Source organism: Eptatretus burgeri, chromosome 8, assembly GCF_056783735.1.
Source record: "Eptatretus burgeri isolate ZD-2024b chromosome 8, Ebu_testis_v1, whole genome shotgun sequence".
Classification (NCBI taxonomy): domain Eukaryota; kingdom Metazoa; phylum Chordata; class Myxini; order Myxiniformes; family Myxinidae; genus Eptatretus; species Eptatretus burgeri.
The window spans coordinates 53716318-53743505 of record NC_140968.1 but is presented as its reverse complement, the minus strand read 5'-3'; the positions used below and the strand labels follow the sequence as shown (position 1 = coordinate 53743505).

Below are 27188 nucleotides of genomic sequence, written 5' to 3'. Positions count from 1 at the left end.
AAACGAACATTGATATTCCAGGAAGATTCCCAGGCCTTGAAAGAACATGCTGCGGCTGTTGATGGGCCCAAATAAACAAACGGATTGGTGATATCACATCACCATTTAGAAAAGCTTCACTTAATCCATTTTATTACACAATTCCTTATTGCGGTGGGGGTCAGATGGAAGGACAGAGAAAGGGGGTGGGGGCTCAAAAAGAATAGAATATTAATAAAATAAAAATATATTTTTAATCACATTTGTATTCAAACACCAATGAGCTATCGTGATGTGAATTGTAGCCGAGATGGTGTGACTGTCCTTTTACAATAACGCATGGCAGGGCGATTCATCAATGTGTGTGCCGCCCCTGGATGGACGTGAAACCGGGTGTCCTGTCTGCCGGCAGGAGTTGGTGGACGTTAAGATCCCACGGTGTCCTTCGCGAAGAGCATCAGCAGCACCCTCAGCAAATTACAAATACCTGCTCTAACCTGCAGAGGGCATTGCATCAGCAGCACAGCCGCACCCTCAACCATTGATGCTACCCCGCTGCCTTGTGCTGCACACAAAAGAAGAAGAAAATGCCATGTTATGTTGCTGAATATTTCTATCCATTTCCATTTGGGTATTATATGTCTTTCCGATAATCCAATACAAACTTTTAAGCCCTGTTTTAGAAGAGTAAACATGCCTTTTCGAACCCACCCACACTATACCAATGGGCTTTGGTGATCTCTCTATAGCCCCAGAGTTAGAGCATCTCCTCTGAGTCTGCAAGGTCGGGGGTTCGAAGCTGATCCCGGCCGAGTCATACCAAAGACGTATAAAGGGGTACGTGCTGCTTCCTTGCTCGAAGCTCAGCAATTTAAAGATTAGAGCACAGACAAATCACCATGGGTTGGCCACCATTGCACAATGGCTGACTCCTGCATTGAAGTTCCTTGTGAAGGAATTCCAATGAAGGGAAGCAGTTGGTGCAGTCTGCTCCCATCCTCTCCTTATTCTCTTCTTTGGAAAATTGGAACATGGTTGCCTATTCAACATTGAAGTGAAAAAGAAGAAAAATCGGACTTGTGGATATGCACGGGATCCCAAAACGATTGCAACTTGCAAATGTCTGGTGACATCACATGGTCTTGCTTTCTTTCACATTTATCTTAAGAACATGTAAGATTGTTGCAATGTGCATGGTAAAAAATGGTGGGGGGGGGGGGTCCCAGCACACGTACATGTAAAAGGATGTGCTGGAAATTTGTTTGTCTATCTCAGGTTCTGGGCATGCAAAGTCTTGTCGAGCTTCATGCTGAGCCAGTCTCAAGAAAACTTTTTAAAAGTCACAAGTTAGTCCCACAAAGCCAATGTCCTCACATGCCCCATACCTTTTTATGATGGAAATCCCTAATTTACCCCTGCCTCCATGTGTCCACCTGGGACGCGCATGGCGGACGGACTACCTTCTTCACACAGGGATGAAAAGTGTGAACCACTGAAGAAGATGTGTGAGGAGATGCTGAAAAGAAAGTCAAAGAAGGTGAGAGGGACTGGGAGGAAAGATGGAGAGGGGAGTGCCAAACTGATGTGGAATGCTATGCCCATTCACGTCTGTCAACACATCTTGCCTGGTGTGCTGTGTTCACATTGGCTGGTCAAGTCTGCCTTCATCCTACCAATGACATCTGCCAAGTTTACATGCTCCAACACAGGTTACATGGAATGCCATGGAGAGGCTATGGGTTGGTTAATAAATTATTATTTTTGATGCAGCCTGTGACTGTCGGTTGCATTATCGCTGGGAGTGCAGCTGTGCTGCTGATGCAGTTCCCCCTGTTACCAGTAATCTGGTACTCATTTTGCCAACCTCAGAAGGATGACGTGCTGAGTCAACCCCACCTGCTATCAATTCAACAGCCGAGCAAGATTTCAACTCAGGACCCTAGGATCCCAAGACCACCACTCTAGCCAGTAAGCCAACACCAGGCATACACCTCGAGACCCTAAGAGCTTAAGACAGCCATCTTAACCGGGAAGCCAACACCAGGCTGTTTATGGGCTGGTGCCCCAGCATCACATCTGTCTCTCCTGAATTATGTGGAATCCAAAGCTCTCCGAATGATTGTAATCTCCCATGAAGAGGCCGAAGCACAGGTTCTGTGGCAGTCACACAGTCACGTATCAGGCAGGTGAGTCAGTGGTCGCTCTTTTCTACCGTCTGGACTCCAACATCGCTCCGTTTCTTCCCTCGGTCCTTCGACCTTCCCGATTGACTCCACGATGCAGCCATTCCTGGTTGAACATCCCAAAATCCAGGCCGACTGCACACCCTTTAACAATAAATTCCTCGCTTCTTCCATCAATGGAACCACATTCCAGAAGCTGTTCCACCTCACTTTTCTCTCCAGTTGCTCCAAGCGGTGCATCGTCATGTCCTCATCCCCCAGTTCTGTGTCATGATCTTGATTTAACCCATTAACCTTTCCAAACTCGACCATCTTAATTGCTACTTTGAGTGTTTCCTCCCCCTCACCCCTATCCTCCGATGCCGTTCGTTCATTCCTTTGATGTTTGTCCCTCCGTCAGTTCTCCCTTGATGTTCCATGACTAATTAGCCTCGTTCTTGTGAAAGGAGGAAATAAAAATCCCACGACGTGTCATTTTCCAGGTGCGCTTGGGCTCTGTGTCCGCGATGAGGACTTGCATTCCTGTCTTTGTGAACTTTTGACTGAAGTAAGTTTACAGATTTTTGGGGGTCATTTTCCACACATTTCGTTCTCCCAAGGCACCACCATGTTTATTGACAATTTTCCTCATCACCATCATTCACATTTCCTGTTGTTTTTTTTTTTAGTTCCTCTGGGAAGTTGCATTATGTGTGGGGGAGTGAGAAACGAAATCGAAAAAAAGGGAAAAAACAGTGACAGGAGGCGATGAATGAATGATGAATGAATGATGGGAATATGAGAGGTGAGAAGAAACAGAAGAGTGATCAAAGGAACCTCCCGGCAGTGAGCGGAGAAAAATGAAAATAAAAGGAAAAACAATTTATGAGCATATGTAAAAAAAATATAGTTTTTTTTTTAATGAAACGTGTTATTTAATTTAACAAACGTGACGTTCGACCTGACGTAATATCGCAAAGCCGACGTCAGCGCGCACGGCTTTCGTTTCGTTGCCCCGCCCCTTTTTAACGTGACGTCACGCGTGCATTCCGGGGTCTCCGCGAACCCAGCCTCCCCCTGGGGCCTTTTACTCTGCCGCCTCCATTCTTCCTTCCCTCGGCCGACGCGTTGCCGCCATTGACCCATCCACACCGTATGGGCGTTTACGTGGCGTAGCGGCAAGTATATCCTCCCCGGTGTCTGTTTTCTTCTCGATCCTCGGCAAATTGCGCTGCAGCCAGGCCTGGGCACCTCCGGCCATGGCGACGCCACCCAGCCCTGCGGGAAACCCGCATTTCAGCATCAACAGCTTCCAAGGTAGCGTGCACCAACTAGCACTAGGCTGAGAGGGCGGTTGTGGCCGGGAACCGGCAGCTCGTGTGCCGCCGGGCCCTTTAGGTCGGACTGCCGTAGGATAGGAAGGCCCCGGGCGGGGACGCTTGAGCTGCTTCCGGCCAAGAAGGATGATGATCCCATCGCGCGGGATGTGGTGCCTTGTCCCCACCGACAACGAACCAACTGCTCACCGCTCCAAGATTGTGAATTAAATTGTCGGCTAAACAAAGGCGATGACCTGGATTCGATCAGCTTGGATGGGAAAATGAGGATATGCGCTGGAGGAGGAGAAAACGAGGTGGTGGAGGGTTAGGGATTGTGAGGAAGCGGCACCATGGGCATGGAGGGAGGTGTATGAAGTGGGAGCCTGTGTGACTGGATCTAGGAATGGGGGATTATGGGATGGGGCCCCATGTGATGGATGAAACGAGTGAGGAAATCCAATGAGGTTGTGTGTGTGTGTGTGTGTGTGTGTGTGTGTGTGTGTGTGTGTGTGTGTGTGTGTGTGTGTGTGTGTGTGTGTGTGTGTGTGTGTGTGTGTGTGTGTGTGTGTGTGTGTGTGTGTGTGTGTGTGTGTGTGTGTGTGTGTGTGTGTGTGTGTGTGTGTGTGTGTGTGTGTGTGTTGCAAATGCTGTTTGAGAGATTGCTGTTCAACATGACTAAACGGATCCCCTAATCATTAATCGTCACGATGTTTGTTTAGAGGGATTGAACGAGGGGGAGAGAGAGGGGTGATTCGTTGAGGGTGGGCAAGAGGAATTATTACAAGCAGAAGGAGGGGGAAATATGATGTAGAAGAGGCAGAGGGACGGAGTTGGGACAGGGAGGAAAAGAATGGGTGGATTCTCCACATTACTATGGAGGAAAGATGGCGATGGAGTGGGTTCGTGGGTCAAAGAAGGGGATGAGTGGAAGTTGGTGTTGAAGAAAGGGTGAATGGAAGGGGTAGTGATCGTGGAGAAAGAATGGCATTAATAAGATGGGGCTTTGGGGGAGAAAGGTGTGAATGGTCTGGGGGAGAGGTTATTGGTCAGGAAAGAAGTGGGATTTTAGTGAGAAAGGGATTAATTGGGGAGATAGAAAGCAAAGAGGGTGGAGGGTAAAGGGGGGGAAGAGAAAACGATGAATGGGGAGGGGAGTTGGGGGAGATGTGTCATTATTGGGTGGGGGATGTTGAAACAGTGTTTGGGATGGGGGAGATTGCTGGGACAGAAAGGAATGGAGAATGGAAGGGGTAGATGGGTTGGGAGTGAAAAAAGAGGCTAGTTCGTGGTGGGAGAGAAAGGAAGAGATAAGGGGGGTGGGTTGGAGAGGTGATTTCTAGTGGGGGCATGCATAAGGGATAAGGAGTGGGGATAGTGTGAGGTGACTGTGTGGGAGGAATGATGCAGACAGGGAAAAGGGAGGGAGTTGGAAGTGGAGAGAAATTACAATGTGTGGGGGGAGTGGGGGTAGGAAAGGAAGGAAGAGGGTAGGAGAGAGGGATAGAGAGATGAATGAAGAAGTTTGAGGCAGGGTGGGGATAAAGGGAATGTGAAGCTATGAGAACAGAGTGACTGAGATGTGAGAGGAGAAGGCAAGGATGGGAAAGTCATGAGGGGTTTGGGTTTTAGAGGGGAAGGTGTAAGGGCCAATAAGGTGAGCGTTAAGGTGGAAGGGGGTGTTTTAAGGAGTGTGGAATGCATTGCGATGAGAAAGATGAGTGGTAAGTATAAGAGGTGCAAAAATACTCAGAAGATGTGGGCTGCAGCCCATAAAAGGAGAAGAATGAGGAGGAAGAGGGATTGGAAATAGCCAGTTTGAATGAACGGAAATATCGTTGTTATAAAACGCCGTTATTGAGGATGTCGATGTTTTGGAGTGTGGTCTGGGTAAATGTACAACCTCAAAGAAAACTGCATCATGGGGAATTCAGCCTTTTATCATGGTCCCTCAACTGCTTGGAGTGAACTAACGTGTTTGTTCCACTTCACAGGCTTTTGCTCGCTTTCAGGTGGAGATGAAGGGAATAAAGGTAACAGCTGCCACCTTCTCACCTTCTCCAAAAATAAGTGAAAGTATGGCGATGCGCGCATGTGTGTGTGCGTGTGCGTTTACACATTGCACACACTGTACACACCATTGTTCTTTGAAGTGGTCGTGTTTATTTTATGGCACGATTGTTTTCTTTTTCAACTTGACGGCCAAAGATGAATTCCTACCCCTTGTCATGCTAACCAACCTCCTTCCCTTCAGTTGCAAAGCTCGATTGTTCGAATGGCTGGTCTTTTGGAACAGTTACTTTGCTTACGAATACCTCGGAGCCATTGCAGATTGAGGCACACTTGGAATGCTTGATAAGAACGATACATACGCTTTGGTTTGTCTCGATAATGTGACATCTCTTTTAAATCTGCATTTCTCAGTTGTAATCGCATCGTGCTCAACATTTTTGGATGTAATCGATAAACCAAGCGAGCAATGAAAACCTTTTTTACCTCCAACACCGAAGGTGAAGGAGGTTTTGTTTTCACCCCTTTCTGTCTGTCTGTCTGTTTGTCTGTCTGTGTGCAGGATATCTCAAAAACTTGTAGACTTATTTGGACGAAACTTGGTGGACACGTTGGGTGTGTCACATGGAAGAATTGATTCGATTTTGGTGAATATCTTAATTCGGATCTGGATCTGATCATTTTTAAAGTGATTCTTCACCATCGAGAGATCGGACCAAAAATGTATTGGGCCCGATATGTTCTCGTGGATCAGGCATTGCGTGGCGGAGGTATACATGCGCTCGACTGAGTGCCCTTCTAGTTTATTAAAGTGTTTATCTTGAGTAATTTGAAAGACCCTTGATGAGGTCCATGGTTTAAAATTTTTAAAAAATTATTATTAGGGTACCCAGTCAAATGGACTGGGTAACCTATTGTTTTTCTTCTGTTTCGTTCTTATGAGGGTACCCAGTCAAATGGACTGGGTAACCTATTGTTTTTAGATCCTCGTGGAGAATCTCTAAGTCTTACGTTTTTTTTTTTTTTTGTATACCTTGGTCGAGGCTCGTATGAGAGCTAACACACAACTCACAGCAAGGAGGCATGAGACAAGAGGGGTGGGAGTGGAAGGGACAAAACATTGAGGAACAGACACAGGTGAACTGTGGAAGGGAGAGGGATGGGGATGGGACGGGGAACATGGCGAGGAGAAGATGGACATTACAGGGACTTTCAGGAAGGAAAGCAGGAGAATTGAAGGAAGTGGGCTTGGGTGGATTATCGGGGGTAGAAAAGATCGAGGATTTGGATGGGGGAAGATAAGAGGTGGTGGTGAACAGATGTTTTGAAAGCCTGGAGGGAAGAATGGGAAAGAATAGAGTGAGGAAGTTTATTCCAAAGGCGGGAAAAAAGAGGAATGAAAGAGTGAAGATGAGCAGTGATTCGTGATTTTGGTAGTTTTACCAGAATGGGGTTGTTGGCGGACCTTGAGCGCCCTGTGGAAATGTGGTTGGGACAAATCGCAGAGAGAGCAGGGGGGGCAAGGCTGGAGAGGAGTCGGTAGAAGACAGAAAGACCACCGACCAACCTGCGGTGATTGAGTGAGAGGCCCAAAGACTCAGCTTCATTGCGGGAGATGCCAATGATCTTAAAAGCCCTGGTTTCGACAGCGTGAAGTCGAGAAAGGTGGGAGGCAGGAGCACCAGCCCAGAGGGGATAGCAGTACTCCATCAGGCTACGGACAAAAGCTTTGTAAGTAGTCAGGAGCTCAAGAGGGCCGAGGAAGGACTTTGCACGACGGAGGATTCCCAGTCGGCGACTGGCTTTTGAGGCAAGGTTGGAAATGTGACTTTCCCAGGAAAGGTCATGGCAGATAGTGAGACCCAGAAGCTTGAAAGAAAAGACTTCTTCCAGAGGATTGTTGAGAAAGTGGATGGGGGGTTTTGTAAACGGTCCTTTCGAAGAGACATAGTGAGAGTGTGAGATTTGTGTGGATTGAAAGACATGTTCCACGTGTTGGACCAGTTTGTGATTTTATCCAGATCTGCAGTGAGCGAAGAAGCTGCTGCTTGCCGGTCTGAGGGATGACAGATGGTACGGCAGAGGGTGGAGTCGTCGGCAAAGAGAAATAGAGGATTTTCCAGAGAGTCCGAGAGATCATTGATGAAAACCAGAAAAAGAACAGGGCCCAGAACGCTACCTTGAGGAACTCCAGCCTGCACAGGAAGAGGGGATGAAAGAACTCCATTTAGGGCCACACGTTGACTGCGACAGGAGAGGAAGTCTGCGAGCCATGAGTGGAGATGGCCTTGAATACCATGGGAAGAGAGTTTGGTGAGTAGGGCAGGGTGATTTGTTGATCTTCATCTTCATCTTGTGGACTTTTTTTGTTTCACAGCCTACAGCTTTCATCGAAACTTCCTGAAACTTGGCATATATATGTAAAAATACCCTGCGCAGACAGTAACCATCTCCGATTTTGAAAATTCCTCTGAGAAAAAAAGTTATGACGTCAAAATATCTCCGCTTATGGAAATCGCCTAAAAAAATTATCTCCGAAACTAGGCAAGCTTTTTGAATTCTGTTTGCGGGAATCGAACAGGGCATTAGCAGAGATTAATTACCGCACATTTGGTACATCACTATGATGTCATATCAATTTTTATGACGTCTTTCCTATTTTTTGACATTTTTTTTTTCACAACCCAGAGTTTTCATCAGATCTTCGTGGAACTTGCCATGCAGAAAGCCCACGCGCAGACAGTAACCATCTCCGATTTTGTAAATTCTTCCTAGAAAAAAAGTTGACGTCATAATATCGCCGCTAATGGAAATTGCCTATACCATTATCTCAGAAACTAGGCAAGCGGTTTGAATTTTGTTTGCGGGAATCAAGCCGGGCATTAGCACAGATAATTTATCGCAAACCTGATACATCACAATGACGTCATATTCGTTTTTATGACGTCATCATTAAGAGGACGAGGATCTTAGCTCATTTGAGCTTGTTCTTCTGTTTAGTTCTTATGTTATTTTTCTTTTTCCGCCGGCAATTTTGGGGTTCTTTCGCTTTAAAAATCATTTTCTCAGGAACAGTAAGTCCGATCGACACCAAATTTTCACCATAGTATGTATCTTTTTTGATAACATGCTTATTTGATAATTGTGATGTCATAGGTCACGTGGTACAGGCGCCATCTTGTAAACGTCCGATAAACTTTGGACCTCTGTATCTCTGAAACGGTGCAATGGAAAAATATTTCGCTTCATACATTTTAATGAACTCCCAATGGGGAAGAGGGGTGATTTTTGGTGACGTCATTATTGAAGCGGTATCCCGGTGAAAATTCAAGTAGAACGCTGCATATGAAAAATCTGAAATTTATTGAGCATCATCTACACAACAATTCACCATAGAAAAAACAAAATATTTTGACGTCATAGGTGACTTGGTTTGGCAGCCATCTTGTTTTTTTAAATAATAATTAAAAACATCTTCTCCAGATAGTGGGGCAACTTAGCTAAATATAGCATAACAATTGTGCATTTTGTGAGGAAAGCACCAAATTTGGCACACTCATAGCCTATCATATTATGAACAGATTTGGATATTGGGCCATCTCAAATTCAGCCGTTGATGGCTGTGGCAGCCATTTTCCACTGTCATCAAAAATTTTGATTATATTTGATTTGACATGGTTTGGTGGCCATCTTGGATAGAAAAACGCACCTTATCCGATTAACACGAAACTTCACACACGTATTCCATTCCAGGATTGGAGTCAGAATATAAATTTATGATGTCCTTAGTCACATGCTTCATCAGCCATCTTGGATTGAAAATTAATAAATTTTAAAATCTTCTTCTCCAGAACGGCTGGACAGATTGAGGCAAAATATTCACACACACTTTCCCTAAGACATCCTTTCACAAGTTTTTTTAATTTCTAATTGATAGGTCACATGGTTTGGTGGCCATATTGAATTTACCCTAAAACCTCCAAACATCTTCTCCAGAATGGCTGGACAGATCAAGGGGAAACGTCACATACCTATTGCACACGGTTACCTGTAGGGAATATAAGTTTGTTAATGAATAATTGATAGGTCACATGGTTTGGCAGCCATGTTGGATTCAAGAATAATATTAAATAATGTTTTCTCTGGTACCACATAATCTATAGAAGCAAAACTTGGCAACTATAATCTAACCCCATGTCTGCATATGCGGTAAAAATTATGATGTCACAAGCGACATGGTTTGGAGGCCATCTTGGATAGAAAAACGCACCTTGTCCGATCAACACGAAACTTAACAAGCATAAACCACTTCTCCATTAGATGGAGAATTTAAATTTATATTGTAGTAGGTCACATGGTATGGCAGCCATATTGGATTGAAAATTAATAACTTTAAAAGTCTTCTTCTCTGAAACGGCTGAACAGATCGAGGCGAAACTCCACATGTATGACCGCCCCTCCATGATGAACAAAAAGTCCCCCCCCTTTTGATGTATGACACAGTTTTGCAGCCATATTGGATTGAAGGGAAAATATTAATTAATGATTACTCTGGAACGACTGCATCAATAAATGTGAAACTTCAGTTTTATGATGGAACAGTCATGTGGAATGAAGGGTTTAAATTTCACCTTGATCGGCCCCATGGTTTGGCAGCCATGTTGGATTGAAGGGGAAATATTAAGTAATATTTACTCTGGAACCACTGTGTCAATATATGTGAAACTTCAAAATTATTATCTAGCCAACATGTGAAACATTGGTTTAAAATTTCAACCCGATCAGCCATGCGGTTTGGCAGCCACAGGAATAGCAATTCAATTGATACCGACAATATCTCCAGGAAAAAGGGCTAACTGCATACATAATAACTAGATTGAACACTTTGTGCTACCCGGTTCGTAACTCGTCTGTCCTGCGCTGTCCCAAGGGCTGTATTTGTATCACTATTAAAGAATGTTTTCTCTGGAATCACTTATCCTATCGAAGGGAAACTTTGCGACTATCATTTAAGTCTCATGTTGTATCAAAGGCGGACGTCTGAGTACCCGGTCATCACTGCCAGCAGTTATAAAGTGGCAGTTCTCGTTATTATTATTATTATTATTATTATTATTATTATTATTATTATTATTAACTAGCTCATTTGAAACTATTAATCCTCATTCTTATTTCAAGACTACTTTCTTCTTCGTTCATATGCAGCATATGGCTGTGGGGTAGCATCATTGGCTGAGGTCATGGCTGTGCTGCTGATGGCAGTGCTCTCTTCTCTGTAGGTTAGGGCAGAAATTTGGAATTTGTTCATGGTGCTGGCAATAGCTAGCCCAGCCTTCGCAAAGGACATTATGGGATCTTTGACGTCCACCAACGAATGCCGGCAGACCAGATTCCCGTTTAATATCCATTCGAGGGACGGCACATACAGTGGGGAGAACAAGTATTTGATACACTGCCGATTTTGCAGGTTTTCCCACTTACAAAGCACGTAGAGGTCTGTAATTTTTTTTATCATAGGTACACGTCAACTGTTAAAGACGGAATCTAAAACAAAAATCCTGAAAATCACATTGTATGATTTTTAAATAATTAATTTGCATTTTATTGCTTGAAATAAGTATTTGATCACCTACCAACCAGTAAGAATTCCGGCTCTCACAGACCTGTTAGTTTTGTCTTAAAGAAGCCCTCCCATTCTCCACTCGTTACCTGTATTAACTGCACCTGTTTGAACTCGTTATCTGCATAAAAGACAGCTGTCCACACTCAATCAATCAGACTCCAACCTCTCTACAATGGGCAACACCAGAGAGCTGTCTAAGGACATCAGGGACAAAATTGTAGACTTGCACAAGGCTGGGATGGGCTACAGGACAATAGGCAAGCAGCTTCGTGAGAAGGCAACAACTGTTGGCGCAATTATTAGAAAATGGAAGAAGTTCAAGATAACAGTCAATCTCCCTCAGTCTGGGGCTCCATGAAAGATCTCACCTCGTGGAGCCTCAGTGATCATGAGAAAGGTGAGGGATCAGCCCAGAACTACATGGCAGGACCTGGTCAATGACATGAAAAGAGCTGGGACCACAGTATCAAAGAAAACCATAAGTAACACACTTCGCCGTCATGCATTAAAATCCTGCAGCGCACGCAAGTTCACTCTGCTCAAGCCATCGCATGTCCAGCCTGTCTGAAGTTTGCCAATGACCATCTGGATGATCCAGAGGAGGAATTGCAGAAGGTCATGTGGTCTGATGAGACCAAAATAGAGCTTTTTGGTTTAAACTACACTCGCCGTGTTTGGAGGAAGAAGAAGAATGAGTACAACCCCAAGAACACCATCCCAACCGTGAAGCATGGAGGTGGAAACATCATTCTTTGGAGATGCTTTTCTGCAAAGGGGACAGGACGACTGCACCGTATTGAGGGGAGGATGGATGGGGCCATGTATCGCGAGATCTTGGCCAACAACCTCCTTCGCTCAAAAAGAGCATTGAAGATGGGGCGTGGCTGGGTCTTCCACCATGACAACGACCCGAAACACACAGCCAGGGCAACTAAGGAGTGGCTCCGTAAGAAGCATCTCAAGGTCTTGGAGTGCCCTAGCCAGTCTCCAGACCTGAACCCAATAGAAAATCTTTGGAGGGAGCTGAAAGTCTGTGTTGCCCAGCGACAGCCCCGAAACCTGAAGGATCTGGAGAAGATCTGTATGGAGGAGTGGGCCAAAATCTCTGCTGCAGTCTGTGCAAACCTGATTAAGAACTACAGGAAACGTTTGATCTCTGGAATTGCAAACAAAGGTTTCTGTACCAAATATTAAGTTCTGTTTTTCTGATGTTACAAATACTTATTTCATGCAATAAAATACAAATTAATTATTTAAAAATCAGACAATGTGATTTTCAGGATTTTAGTTTTAGATTCCGTCTTTCACAGTTGAAGTGTACCTATGATAAAAAAATTTCAGACCTCTACGTGCTTTGTAAGTGGGAAAACCTGCAAAATCGGCAGTGTATCAAATACTTGTTCTCCCCACTGTACATTGATGAATCACCCTGCGTGTGAAACACCGGGATAACAGTTAATGGCTCACTCAGTATTCAAACCCAGGATAGACAGCTTCGAGGCGAGTGTGCATACCTCTCGGCCATCCTATCAACTTACAACCACTTTGATCGAATACTTCATTTCAAATGGATGATTATGTTATGAACGTGTGTTTGCCATATGTGAAACTGCGATCATGTTAATATGGCATTGTGCAACCTACAAGATGCTTTACCTTTTATTCTTCGTTGTCATGTACTCCTTTTTGTAGATGATGTTTGTTAATTTTGTTGTGGAGCTTGTTAATTTTGTTGTGGAGCTTGATGGTGCCTTCAGAGATCTTGTTGTTGATTATCCTCAGTTAGTTCTGCTCGAACAAGCCTGTGGCACGGAGATAGCCGATATATCTCCTGGGAACGACCCAAAGACCCCTCACATATATGATGTGCTCTGCCTTCATGGAGCCAGGGCCACAGAGGCTACCATAATGTTTGTTATTGTGTGTAGGGCAGCCTGGCAGAGGTTGCATGTGTCGTTGGTGGTGTTGTCGAATCTATGTTGTACTGTAAAGCTGTGTGTGGTGTTCATAGCAGAGGCGTGAAAGGTGAACAGTCAGACCCGGGGAGTAATTTCGCTGTGTTATCGATGGGTGGTGGTTTCGTGGCCAGGATACTGTTTGGGCCCAGGTTGTTGATTACGTTTAAGGTGGTGTGGGTATGGATGTTTCTTGTATTTGTACGAGTTCCCCACTCTTCCCTGCTGCCTGGATTTGTCAGGGATCTTGTTTCCTATCCTGCTGACCTTGTTTTCCTGGGGTTCAACTTTGACCAGGTTTTGCAGTGAAAGTGAGTCACAGCTACTTGTCCCAGGTGGAATTTGTTTGTCGATGAACACCAGCAAGATTATACGACTCTTCACCTTGGGGAGGAATATGTCGAATGTGTGATGACCTTAGTCTATTTATTAATTTATTTATTTAGAGAATTGGATCTCTGTTATTGCCCCCACTTCAGGATGGAGTAAGCTGCAGTTCAGGCTGCAATTCATGAAACTGCAAAAGCATTAAAGGCCGTACAATGGCCTTTGTCATCTGAAATTGGAAGGATATTTCCGGAAGCAACAAGTGCAAAGGGTTTTAATCTGTGATATTTTGTTTTCTCTTTTATGGAGTAGACGAGTAATCATTGTTAGACACCATGATTATATAAGCCAGGTTTTTTCCAGATGTCGTCTGAGATGACAAATTGTATTAAGTCTGGTCAGTTTAATACTTCGACCGTGTGGCTTATTGGTTGTGATATCGTTACATGAGCAGCATTTACTTGCTGTGCTGCTCCAATGTCTTTCAGCCTCTAGTTAATTCCCCAAACCATCTCCTGGGGCAGTTCCTGAGGATAGTTAAACATGATGAAGCATTATCTTTGATTTTTCCATCTCATAGAGTTCTACTAATTTGTCTTAAAAGCAATATACTTGGAGGGACCTTGCCATCACAGCATCATGAGTCTCCCAACTCCCGCTTTTGAAAAGAAGCCTCAAAAAAGATTTTGCCTTTACTGTGTAAAGCTCTTAGAACAAATTATGTATGCAGTTTATACAAATCGACACAATTTAAGAGATCTGAGCCTGGTGTCCTCGTACCAACCATCTTATCTTATCTTACCATGATAAATCGAAGTTGTGTGGCTGTTGCTATGTCACCTTTATTTACTCGTTGATTGGTCACGGCACTGACCAATTGGGTGTGACCGTTTTTCTCAGCATTGTTCTTCGTGTCTATTGTTGTCACGTCTATCCGTTTCAGCAAGTAAAGGTCCATCCAGGTGGTGTGCTGTCTTCATCACCTCGTGTTTCCTCACCTGATGACTCATTGTAGTCTTCTTGATTCTTCCATCTTCCACAGTGGGGATTACAATATTGGTGATTAATATATTGATTATGGTGCCATCCTTTTTTGTCAGCAAGTAACGTCCCTCTAGGTCGAGGTGGTGCTGCATCTTTATCGCACGCTTTCCTCACCTCATAACTCATCATATTCTTCTTGATTCTTCCATCTTCGACAGCGATGAATACAACATTGGAGATTACGGTGTGGCGTCTATCATACTCGCCGCAGCACATTGCCCACCTTAGGTTGGCTGAGAAGGGTACTCCCACCTGGAGGGTGGGAGGGCCTGTTGGTGAGGAAAATGCTCTGATGGGAATGCCTGCACGCTGTCCTTGAAACATTGGATTTTGTCTTCACAAATTCAGGACGATCAAGCACATGTTTTGAAACGATGAATGCAGTTCAATAAATGCTCAAATACCACGGGGGTTAGGTTCCTGGAAAATGCTGCGATGGGCGAAATCAAGGGCCAATGGGAAGAGGGGGATTCAGATAAACATGTAAATAAAATAAATATGGTGGAACTGAAGCAAAATCGCAAGAGTTTTGCCTTTTAAATTTATTACAATACAGCAAAGTGGGTGAGGGTAAACATATTACATACTGTTCTCTGCCGTAAATAGAAAACACAACACTTATCTCGGAGATGATGCTACTATGGGGGAGGGGGGATGGGAGGGGGTGGGTAGCAATTGTAAAGATATGGATGTATAACTTGCGATGGATCATCGGGAGCACGGATCATCAGGAGCACGACAATTGCCCAACGAATGCATCGGGAGCACGACAATAAAAAATTGGATCATCGGGAGCACGACAAAGTTGCCTGCTGCATTGCCACATGGAAGAAGGGTAAAACGATCCTTAGCCACCTTGATCCAAAGCAGATCTTCCCTGCTTGGAGAGGGAAGGTACGAGATGGCATCCTCTTCCAAAATAAACCCGTCGCTTCAGCGTTAAAAGCTTGCTCCGGCATAAACCCCTTCGCCTCGATTTGTTCCATGAGCCAACGTTGAATTACAACCTTGGTAAATCTGCAGTGGTTTCTCCTGTGCACTGGTCCACTCAAAGGCATTTTTTTCTGTTTGGTCCTCCATCCATTCTTTAAGCACTTTTCCCATCCTTTCAATATGAGGATCACAGGACTGAAATGAGACGTTTGTGCTTTGCTGGCACGGCTATTTGACTCAAGTTTACATGCAGTCGATTCATCGATCCGGTAATGGTGGCCCACAGATGCCGCACTTTCACTTTTTGCCATCGTATTGAACAACACGAATTTTTTTCCGCATAATGTCATAACCTTTCTCTGCCATTTGGCACGATTCATTTTGTCCATAGTTTTACGTCTGTGCGCCATTATTAATTGTTGCGTCGCGAATAGATCTTGCAGATCTATTATTACAGGATCTCCAAATGTTATTTCCTATTCAATGACGATTCATTATTAAACTTGGCTTCATTCCTGTATGCTGGTGTGATTACTTCAATTAACGGTGCACGAGAAACAACAATAGGCTCGTAATGGGAGGTAATTGTACACGTGGATGCAAACAATAACTCATCTTAGCTCAAAAACTCTGATTGGCCAAAATGACATACCGCGATAACTAAATTGGAACACAATAGGTTACCCGTGATTGGTAAAACCCCGCGATATTAGAACGCATGGTGTTAGAGGGTTTACTGTACTGTAATATGTATTTTATGGTAAGATGACTCCTGAGGAAGTTTTATTACTGTGGGATGTATTCTGACTATTTGTTCATACGAGAAACATTCGCTCCTTATAGGAGTTGGTCTGTTGGGGACATGATAAGCATAGAATGCCTCAAAGATATCGGGTTTCCTCCAAATCTTTTTATGCCTCTGCTGACGAAGTCGCCGGAGGCATGATGTTTTCGGGTCGTATGTATGTCCATACTAATTTTCTCGGTTTTCTCTGCAACCGTTTATCCCATCAACACAAAATTTTCACCATCGGTGCAACTACTCATGTAGAATGTTTCAATGATAATTATATCATAGGTCATGTGGTGTGGCAGCCATGTTGGGAAAAACGAAACCGCTCCTTGGGAAAATTGAAACTTGGTACATGTAAAGTACTCTCCATATAAAACAAATGATTTTTTTTGATGATGTCATCGGCTTCGTTATGACGTCATAATTGCGTATGTCGAACGTTTTAACCGATCAGTATGAAAAATTTTGAGGCTCATCTAGGGCTAAATTGTTGTTTTTTTAGGGGGGGGGTGGGATTGATGACTTCATCGGTCACATGGTTCATCAGCCTTTTTTTTCCACATAAAAACCTTCAAAAATCTTCTCCGAAACGGCTGAACAGATCGTGGCGAAACTTTAGAGGTATGATCGCCTATCCATGAGGAACAAAAAGTTCTCCAACTCTGATGTCACAGGTCACATGGTTTGGCAGCTGTGATGTTGTTTTTTTCTTTCAAAGAAACCTTTAAAAATCCCCTACTCCAGAACGGCTTGACAGATCAAGATGAAACTTCACCCACGTATTCCCTAAGCCTTTGGGATACCAGGGTGTTCATGAATAATTAATAGGTAACATTGTCTGGCAGCAATATTTTATTGAACGAAAATCTTAAGTAAAAAATTTTTTCTCTTGATCTGCTTCATCAATCGACAAGAAACTTCACAATTATGATGTATAGTCATGGGGAATATATGGTTTAAATTTCAACCTGATCGGACACATGGTCTGGCAGCCAGCATTATTTAATATTTGATTCTGGGTTCAGGGATTTCAACCAAAATTGGTACGAGTATGTGTAATGATGTAATAATGTGGACAGAGGTATATCTGTCGACGTTGAAGAGTGCCCTTCTAGTTCAGTCTAATGTTAAACAACAGTAGTGACTGTTTCAAAAGATAATCATTTGTTGGATGGAATTGACTGAATAGCTTGTGGTTTTAATAATTTTAATTTGCGGTAAGTGTGCCCCGTGAAGCACCATGATAAGGTATTCAAACACCTTGACACGGATTTCGCCCAAGGCGGAAAACTCCCTTCGGGGAGGGGGCGGGGGAATGAACTCTCTATAATCTCCGTCGTGTGACCCATCGGTTGAGATTGGATAAGTAACGACCGAATGTATCACGGTCAACATGACACCAAATTGTGTTTTAGTATGATTGAAATGCAAGCAATATTCCGTGTTTTTGTTGCAGCGAAGCGCAAGGCTCTGAAGCTGAATTTTGCAAGTTCATCTTTTAAAATCGCACCAAAGATAATGCTGAACCCCTCTGGAATTGCAGTGCCTCATAATCCCCACATGTGAGCACAACTTTGATTGCTTTTCACTCTTATAAATTATGTTTTTTTTTTTAATGTTTCTCACCTCGTGTCTTTCCGGTTAATATATCTTCCCAGCATTGAGAAAGTAGTTTTATGGCCAGACTAAGGTTTGTGAAAAATAGAACACTGCTTGGCTGCAAAAAGCTCAGTGGCTCAATACCTGTGCTGTCTATTAGTCACTGATCATTAGAAAGGTCATCGTCAGAAGCTAAATTATGAAAAGGAACAATCTCAAAGAATTTAAGCGATTTTTGACTGAAGGAATTTCCTTGATTGAAGTACGACTGCAAGCCAGGGGAAGAGAAGATGTATTGTTTGACGAGATGGCTGGAAAGACAGACAGTGACTCGCATTCCACCGCAGGATTAAGTCTTTGCTGAGTAAGGACTTTGACAGATGGAAATCAGGAACACCTACTTGTATCTGGACTTATTTGCAAATCATTGCATATCAATGTTATTCAATTTTCCATCATTTGGAATAATTTTGTGCAAAATAAGAGTCTGCTTGCTTACTTTGTCTGAAAGAATTTCAGTTGTTTGTAAGATTGAATTGAAAAAGTGTTTTGTAAATTTCTGCAAAAATGCTGATATGATATATTTAGTAATCTCTGGACCACTTATACAAATTAAATCTATAAAATGCTTTTTTAAGGTTGGCAAACGAAAAAAAAAAATCTTATTTGGGCAAGTGAATTTTCCTTGCACTCGACTGGGCAAAGTGAAAATGAAAACGTAATGTTCATCCCTGGCAGTGCCTTGTAGTCAAGCGTGTGAGGTCATCCTGTCGACCATTTAGAGCCCCAGCTGTCCCGAAAGTCTGTGTTAACCCGCATATCTCCCTTTTTAATGAAGACAACCCACCCCCTTTCCAGTTAAACCTTGCTCTTTATCCCTACCAAGCTGCTTGGGTCTTGTTTGGCTGGTTTGCAATTGGCAGGGATTGCATTGTTTATGCTTATCAGGGTTAGGGTTAGTTAGCGATGATTGGAAATCAAGCCATTGGAGAAGAGGAAGAATTTGATGTCTGAAGCGATAATGGATTCCATAACCTTGTTGATGATTGGGAGCAGGCTGATTAGGCTGTAGTTGCAGGGATCTGTTTTTGCACCTTTTTTGTGCAGAGTGGTAATGTTTGCTGATTTCCAAGCAGATGGCAGATGACCTTGAGTAAATGAGAGGGTGAGCAAGAGCAGCAGAGCAGGTTTTTAGGACACGTGGGCTGATGCCGTCTGGACCGGTTGCAGAATCTGAGTTGAGGCTTGACAGCAAGCTCTCCACCTTGTCAGGAGAAAAGGACACAGACTCCAGGAAGAGCTGGGTGCGATTGGGTGAGGTAGGTGCAGAAAGCGATGGGTTTGGGACACAAGATTTAGAAGCAAACACGGAGTTTAGGCATTCAGCCTTTTCACGTGCAGTATCAGCTGTACATCCATTTGAGGTAAGGGAAGGGATGGAGGAGGAACATACACCAGAAACAGACTTAACCAGACACCACCAGGATCCGGAGGAGGGATACAGGTTTGAGAGTTCAGACTTGAGATGAGAAAGATCTTGTTTCCTGGCTCTCCTGAGGGAAGACAAACACTTGTTCCAAGTTTTGTGGAAGGAACTGAGATTACCCTCAGTTGGATTTGCCTTCCATGAGGTGGGAGGAAGGGTATGACAACTGAAGACGAGATGGGATAAATTTGTGCATGAGAGAGAGCAAATTTCTTCAAATAAATTTCCATGATGAGTTGATGTCGGTGAGAGTAGAAATGGGAGACCAGTCTAGAAGCTTGATGGCTGCTTGAAGACCCTGCAAGTTGCCTGAGTGAAATGCCAGACTCGTCGGTGCTAAGGTGGTTCTCTTATAACAACCATAGAGATGACCACTTTAACAAGCATATGTTCAGTTGAACTAATTGGAGTAGAAGAAGAACAGCAGACATTTTCTGGGAAATTGGTCAAAATCAAATCCAGAAGAGATGGAGTACCATTGGCTAAGATCCGGGTCAGGAAGTTGACAGATTGTGTCAGTCCCAATGAGTTGCAGAAATCCTTTGCTGAAGTGCCATGGCAGGTGAGAGAGGTACCCACACCCAGCCAACTGACATGATGGCAATGCAAGTCACCGCATATGAGGAAGAGAGAGTTTGGATGAGAGGATAGAAGTTGGTCCATGTGTTCGGCGAACGAGATGTAAATGGAGTCATCACTGTTTGGTGGATAGTATAACGCACATATAAACAAGAGGTGGGAGTGGAGGGGAAGCCATAGCCAGAGCTATTGCTGAGGGTGTGGAGGAGTGAGGGAAGTGCATGGAGAGTGAGGAAGAGAGTCTTTGATGAAGAGAGCAACTGTGCCGCCAGGATGAGGCTCAGGTCCATCATACCAGAGGAGGGAGTAACTGGGGAGAGATACAAATGAGTCAGAGATGTCTTGAAAGAGGAAAGTTTCTGTTAAGCAGATTATGTCTGGTTTTTCAGTGGCAACCTGTCTGGACAGATCAGTCAGGTTAGGGCGAAGTCCCCGGATGTTTGAGGTCCACACTGTGAAGGAGGAGGGAGGGGAGGAGGCATTTGGTGCAGGAGCAAGAGACAGACGAGACAGACACAGACACAGACACAGACACAGACACAGACACGGTGAGAGTTGTAGACAGTGTGTCGGAGATTGTAGAAGAGCTCGGGGAGAGAGTCGGATGGGGAATAGTACAAGGGGCTCGGTTGTGAAGAGATGAGTAGCAGTGAAGAGTAATAAGAGAGGGGGCAAAAGGTAGTGGGAGATTGGATGAGGTGGAGGAATGAGATGGAAGAAAGTGGCTGAGGGGGGGGGGCAGCTTTGAGAAGGGGGAGTGAGGGGCGAGATTTGAAGGGTATGGGGGAGAATTGAGGGAGAAAGGTGTGGGGGAAGGTTTGAAGCGGGAGGAGGTGGCTAAATTTCTTCATCAGAAGGAGATATTGCAGGTGGTAAATGCGTACAGTGGCCGCTGGCGTATGCCTCCAAAAATAACAGACTTCGGCAGATACAGTTAAACCTCAGTTCAATGATTCCTTGGGGCCCAAGTGTTGTGTCCTGTCGTGTTCCTATTCCATGCGGACAGACAAAGGAAAATTCTGAGAAAATGTGTTTAATGATGCCAACGAACGTTCTGGCCCCATCAGCTACTGTACATGTAGGCCTAAAACTGATATAAGGATCAGGGGCTGACTGATCATCAGTATGAGAAAAATAAATGGACATCTTGAGATGGAGTCTTGAGATCAGTCTTAAGACGTTTCGAGAAGCTGGAGCTTGTGCAATAGAAAAGTAGAATACGGTACACGCAAAAGTGGGAAAAATATCAATGATTACAGTACTTTTCATTCTCATATCCATCGAAAGGACTCTTTGATAGAGTAACTGATACAGCACACCAGTTAACGTGTAAGACTCATCAAAATATCCAAGATTTTCAAAAATAAGAAGGAAATCCATACACTTTTATTAAAATTAATTAGAATTGGCATTTCTGTCTGAGATAAATTTAGAAACAAATTGGAGTTAAATTGAGGCATTGGATATTTGAAATATTTTGAAAATACCTAAAATTAAGGACCAGGATATTTTGATTTGTCTTGTGATTTTAAAGCAACAAGAAACTAGATCTGTTGAGACATCGCATGGATACATCATCAACAGTATCATTGTCCTCGTCGCTGTCGCTCCCATCATCATGATTTTCACACCCCCCCCCTCCCCCTTGAGTTCTTCCTGAGTTGGAAAAAAAATTGACAATACTGCCGTGATTCCGGATCGGTATCATTACACGCACAAAGTTCAGAGGCCGTTGGTCAGTCAGGAACATCTCTTACTGTCACGGTTGCTTCGCGAACAATGACAGACAGTCAATGAATTTCACTCTCTTCTCCGGAGACGGATCTTTGAGCATCCAAACAACTGATAACGTACCATCTCGCATCGTCCAGCCACGGCTTTCAGGGGGGGGTGGGATATTCATGACAAAATAATAAGTGGCAATGCTTGGCAGAGTGGTAGATTTCCTAGAGAGAGCATTGAAATGAGGCATCTTTCATTGGAGGCAGACTGTGGTCATCGCCGTTGGGGCCCAAGACGAAAGCTTCGATACCGAACAATATTGATGTCTGGCTCCTCCTGGTGGCAAAGTTTACAAGTGGAATTTCTTTCACTGTTCTTTGTGTTTGTCCTGGAAGAAGATGAAGTTCCAGACTTAAGCAAAATTCTATACTGATTGGAACACATTTGGTTAATGAGGTCAATAAACTAAAATTCTTCCTATTCAGTTCAGTACTCTGATTCTGGTGTGTTAGATCCATCCATCCATTGGGACCATACTCGGTACAGAGCGTTGCTGCAGCCTAAACATTGTTCCCAATAGTCTCCTGGGCTATTGGGAACACTCCTAGACGGGTCGCCACTCCGACACAGGATACTCGAATGGCTCGATCATTCCAGTTATTTATATCATTGTTAGAGTGGATATGGAACTGATGGATGGAGCTTAGTAAGATCACAATACTTACTCCTCAGTGGAGGTCTCTCTCAGGAAACGTGTATATTGATGGTAACAAGTATGACGATGCCTCACTTCCAGGGTAATGCAGTCTTTATCTGATTTTGCACAGTATCTTTTCATCTCGACCACCTGGATGCTGCATAACAGCTCGGCGTAACAATCCTGAAAATGTGGAATACAGTGTACTCCAATAAGTCATGCTCAGAAAACAATGAAAGATGGTTAAACTCAAAATCACAACAAGCAAATATGTGGGACATAATTAGGTATGGAATTACTAATACTAATTTTCTTCACTACCATCAATGTATCTGCTCCTGCCAACTTATCCCGATGCCATTTCCTCAGAACCTTCAGCCATCTCTCTAAATTTTGCAAAGAGGTGGTAGTATATTTGCAGGTCTGGTCTTAACAGTGGCTGCTGTTGTGTCGGAGCATAAGCGTTTTGCTGGAAATAGTTGTCCATGAACAGGTCTCTCTTCACATTAAGCTGCTGTAAGTTCTGCTTGCCACAAAGAACGCTTTTGTGCACGATTGACACGCTGGTTGTCTGTAAACCCAGCATTACACCTCAAATGGTAGCCACTCCTGGCAGTACCCGGAATAGGAACTGAAACAAATATATTGATAGATGCTTTAAATGCACTCATATTTTCTGATGTCTTTGAGGAACGACAGTTAGAACACTGCCTGAATTTCAGAAGCAATTGCTCAATTTTTTTTTTTGATCAAAACCACCATGACCCCTTCTTCCACCCATGTCCAATTGGCCAGAGATCTATCTATGAAATAGACATGGACAGTCCTTCCTACCCTCCTATACCCTAGCAGTAGGTAGGTAGAACTCACCTTTTCTCAGCTCTGCTGATTTGGTAACAATGATTTCTTCTCGACCTTCGACATCCAAGAGACCATTTCTTGGCAAATTCTCGCACCTGATCCCATGACTTCTGATCAAATGCTTTCAATTTGTCCCTTTTATTATCTTCCATGTGTATTATACAGTGCATATTGTGGTAAAATTCATTACATGTGGGCAAAAATTTGGGAGAAACATGAGAAGGCTAATGGAAAAGCGAAACTGAAACGTCGCCTTTTTCTGATTGGCTGTCAGCGTAGTGTATGTCATTGTGTAATTTGGTCAACTTTTCATATAGAATCTGGAAACTTGTAATTTTTCACTTCCTATGTTTACAGTGAACACAAAAACAGCTGTTTCCAATTTTTTTATTCATAAGCAGTCACCAAAATTTGAGAAATCGCCATATTTTACCCATTATAGCACATTCAGAGATTAAAAAAAATATCTGTTCAGCTAAATTTAACCCAGTTAGGCATTATTTATGAACCCCCCTAAAAGATGACAGCCAAATATGCACAAAAAGGACATTCTGTAGTACTGAGAATATACAATTTGAATGGATGTGCAAATACAAAACACAAAGATGCTTAGGCATATATCATTATTTAGTCATCCAAGTCCTCATTTTCCTCGTCATCGCTTGAATTCTCATCAATTGCGACATTGTTGCATGTGTCCTCAGCTCCTTCACACTTGCAGAGCTCTGTGTAAGCACTTACTTTTATGTAAAAAGCACTTACTTCACACTAGCAGAGCTCTATGTGCTTGCAGTATTTGCTGAGAGATGACCGTTGCTGACTGATTCAAATCATGTGTTCGGGCTTCAGTTTTTACTGTGTACATGCCCATCAAGATCCATAGAATCATGCTATGTAGTTCATGTGGAACTACATCTTCTGCTGAGTTTTCCAGCGTTCCATTGAAAACCCATGGGTCCTTTTTGACCTGCTCAATCGATTTACATAGCACCATGGAAGCTTCGAAGATCTTCTTTATGTTATCATGTGGGTCAGGTCTGTGTACTGCTTCTCCGACTGCTGTGTTTTGTTTCGCTTTGGAATGTATCAGCGTAGGCTTATTTGGCAATAATGTGAACTGAACGAGTTTGACATTCTTCTCGATTTTCTGTCGCAACCATCTCCGTGCTGTTTGGGCATTTGAAAATCTTGACCAAGATTCAATATTGTGTTGTTTCATCTTCGATACATAGTCTTTTTCTGCTTCATCGATGGGTATGATTTCACCTTGTTCAATACACTCCTGTATTTCAGCAAAGAACTCTATTTCGGCTGCTATATAGTGAACAGTTGTTTCACACTCATCGGTATTGCCACTGGTAGGGGTATTTGAGGAGGGTAGACTGTCTCCAGCACACTCAAGCTCACGCTTCAGAAGTTGCCACTGTTCAGTTATGCACCGTTTGTGATACACAATGTCCTGTGACAGTGCATCATTGTCAGATATGACATTAGCATAGTTCACTTTCGACTTTGGGTTGTTCGAGTGTTGCACTATATCATGTGTCAGAGTTCCAATATTTCCTGACCGGCATTCGTGCAAAACATCTTGTACTTTGCCTTGGCAGAAAAAGCACTTACTTTTATCATAGTTCATGGATTTTGAACGAGTGTGCCTTACTGATACTGACTTCTTCGGGTTCTCCATGGTGCGATGAGGTAGCTGGTCTCCCTATGGTTCGTTGAAGAAGACTAACATCGGATGTTGCACAGGCTCGTTGATATCGCTTTTCATCACGTTTTATATGTTCTTTATTGGTGCTTGCCACGTAGCATGTTCTGTGCCACACAACATGCTTGTCACTTAAATCACCTGTAGTCATGTCCCCGATTATTATTATTATTATTATTATTATTATTATTATTATTATTATTATTATTATTTTTTTTCACTGAGTGTAATGAACTCGCTGTTCCCAAAACTCGCTCTCAAACGAACCGCTGTCAAGAATATGTCGTACGTTGAATGTTCCTCAGATTGTGGTGGTTCTTTCAATTGCTCTTGTTTGGAGCTCTGACACTTTATGCATAGTTTATAGTTTATTTCTGTGCGCGCCCTTTTCTCCGGGGGTTCTTCGCTCTGTGCCATGATTATCTGCAAATAGAGAAAAAACACATAATTGATAATTTTTATGTAAAAGACACTACACGTATATTGTCTAAATATGTAGGATCAGGCAAAGATATCAGTGGTAATATTGATGAGTGTTAGGGATTATGATTATGATGAGTGTTAGGGATTATGATTATGATGTCTATTATAGATCTTCTTCTGCATACACTGTGTCTGAAAATACGAAACGAAATTTGTCATCAAAATTTTTATCGATTTTTCGTTACTCGCTGGCCGCCATCTTGGATTTTTGTCATTAGCAATGTTTGGAAAAATTGGAAACAGCTGATTTGTAGTCCTATGTGATCTTAGGAAGTGAAAAAACACAAGTTTCCAGATTCTTTATGAAAAGTTGACCATTGTATGAATTGCTACATTACAACATACACTAGCGTGGATGAATTGTGGAAATGTCTTTTTTAAAAATGCAAAAGCGGTACACCGCGCCGTGTTCTGCGGCAAATTCAAGCAGTTCTGCATGCTGGGCCTGTGGATATCTTCCTGAGTTGCGATTTAGGCACATCGAGAGCTGATCTCCAGTGCCTGTAAAAGGTGTACATACACATGCTTTCCAAATTTTCATCTTTTGCTGCCTTATAGCCTGCAATTAAAATACATTAAATCAAACTTTTTACACCTTTTATTTACACATTGTTACCCAGAACTTCCAAATGAAAAATATATTCTACAAATTTCAGAAAATTGATAAAAATTACCAAACTAGAATATCTTGGCTGGATAATGTCCACCCCTCTTATAATATAAATTGTAAATTAGCTCAGGTGTAACCAATCACCTTCAAAATCACACACCAAGTTAATTGGCCTCCACCTGTGTTAAATTGTAGTGATTCTGATTATTTCAGAATAAAATCAGCTGTTCCTGTATGTTTCCTCTGCTGGGTAGTGCATTTCACAGGAAAGACACAACCATGAGTACCAAGGAGCTTTCAAAAGACCTCTGGGATAAAGATGTGGAAAGGCACAGATCAGGCAATGGGTATAAAAATATTTCAATGGCCTTGAATATCCCTTGGAGCACAGTCAAGACAATCATTAAGAAGTGGAAGGTATTTTGGTACCACCAATACCCTGCCTCTCCAAACTGGATGACCAAGCAAGGAAGAGACTGATCAGAGAGGCTACCAAGATGCCAATGGCAACTTTGAAAGAGCTACTTGCCTTTACAGAAAGACTGGTCACTGTGTGCATGTGACAATAACATCCCAAGCACTCCACAAGTCTGGCCTGTATGGCAGGGTGGTAAGAAAGAAGCCATTACTCACAAAAAGCTGACCTTGAGTCCCATTTTAGGCATGCAAAAAACCACTCCGGAGATTCTGAAGTCACATGGCAAAAAGTTTTGTGGTCTGACGAAACCAAGATGGAGCTTTTTGGCCTAAATGCAAAACGTTATGCTTGGTGCAAACCCAACACAGCAAATCACCCAAAGAACACCATCCCTACTGTGAAGCATGGTGGTGGCAGCATCATGTTATGGGGATGTTTCTCATCAGCAGGGACTGGAGCACTTTGTCAGCAGATCGCCATCATAATACTTCCAAGATGGATGGAGAAAAATACAGAAAAATTCTAGAGGAAAACCCGCTGCCCTCTGCAAGAAAGCTGAAATTGGGACGGAAGTTCACCTTTCAGCAGGACAATGACCCGAAGCATACACCCAAAGTCTGATTTAATGCAATTTAATTACAGGCTACAAGGCAACAACAGGTGAAAAATTTGAAAGGAGGTGTGGACTTTTTAAACACACTATGTTTCACAATCTTCAAAGTCTATTTCCCGAATCTATAGCACGCTATGAACGCTCCCAGACCAATAGGTTACGGCCTATTTACCCGTGCCAGGCTTACAGCAATAGTTAAGTTCTATGTTAATGTCCTGTGTTTGTCTTGTAAAAGTTGTATATTGGACTTATGCCCTCATCAAATGT

General features: G+C 43.1%; 1 protein-coding gene and 1 pseudogene across 9 annotated transcripts in view; one reads left to right on the top strand and one right to left on the bottom strand.

The window, feature by feature from the left end:
- Positions 1–3168: 3168 nt before the first annotated feature.
- MAP2K4 (mitogen-activated protein kinase kinase 4) overlaps positions 3169–27188 on the top strand; it is a 57905-nt gene continuing 33885 nt past the window's right edge. For 2 of the 9 annotated variants that reach the window (XM_085892045.1, XM_085892044.1), the window contains exons 1-3: positions 3169–3458; positions 5452–5490; positions 17599–17704. In XM_085892045.1, the coding sequence (XP_085748171.1) occupies positions 3401–3458; positions 5452–5490; positions 17599–17704 (203 nt within the window). In that variant the 5' untranslated portion in view covers positions 3169–3400. Of the gene's footprint in view, positions 3459–3480; positions 3775–5451; positions 5534–7650; positions 7781–17598; positions 17705–27188 lie in introns of those variants that run through there. The other 7 variants (XM_085892052.1, XM_085892047.1, XM_085892048.1 and 4 more) reach the window with 7 other exon arrangements.
- On the bottom strand, positions 23077–26595 carry LOC147021760 (uncharacterized; annotated as a pseudogene).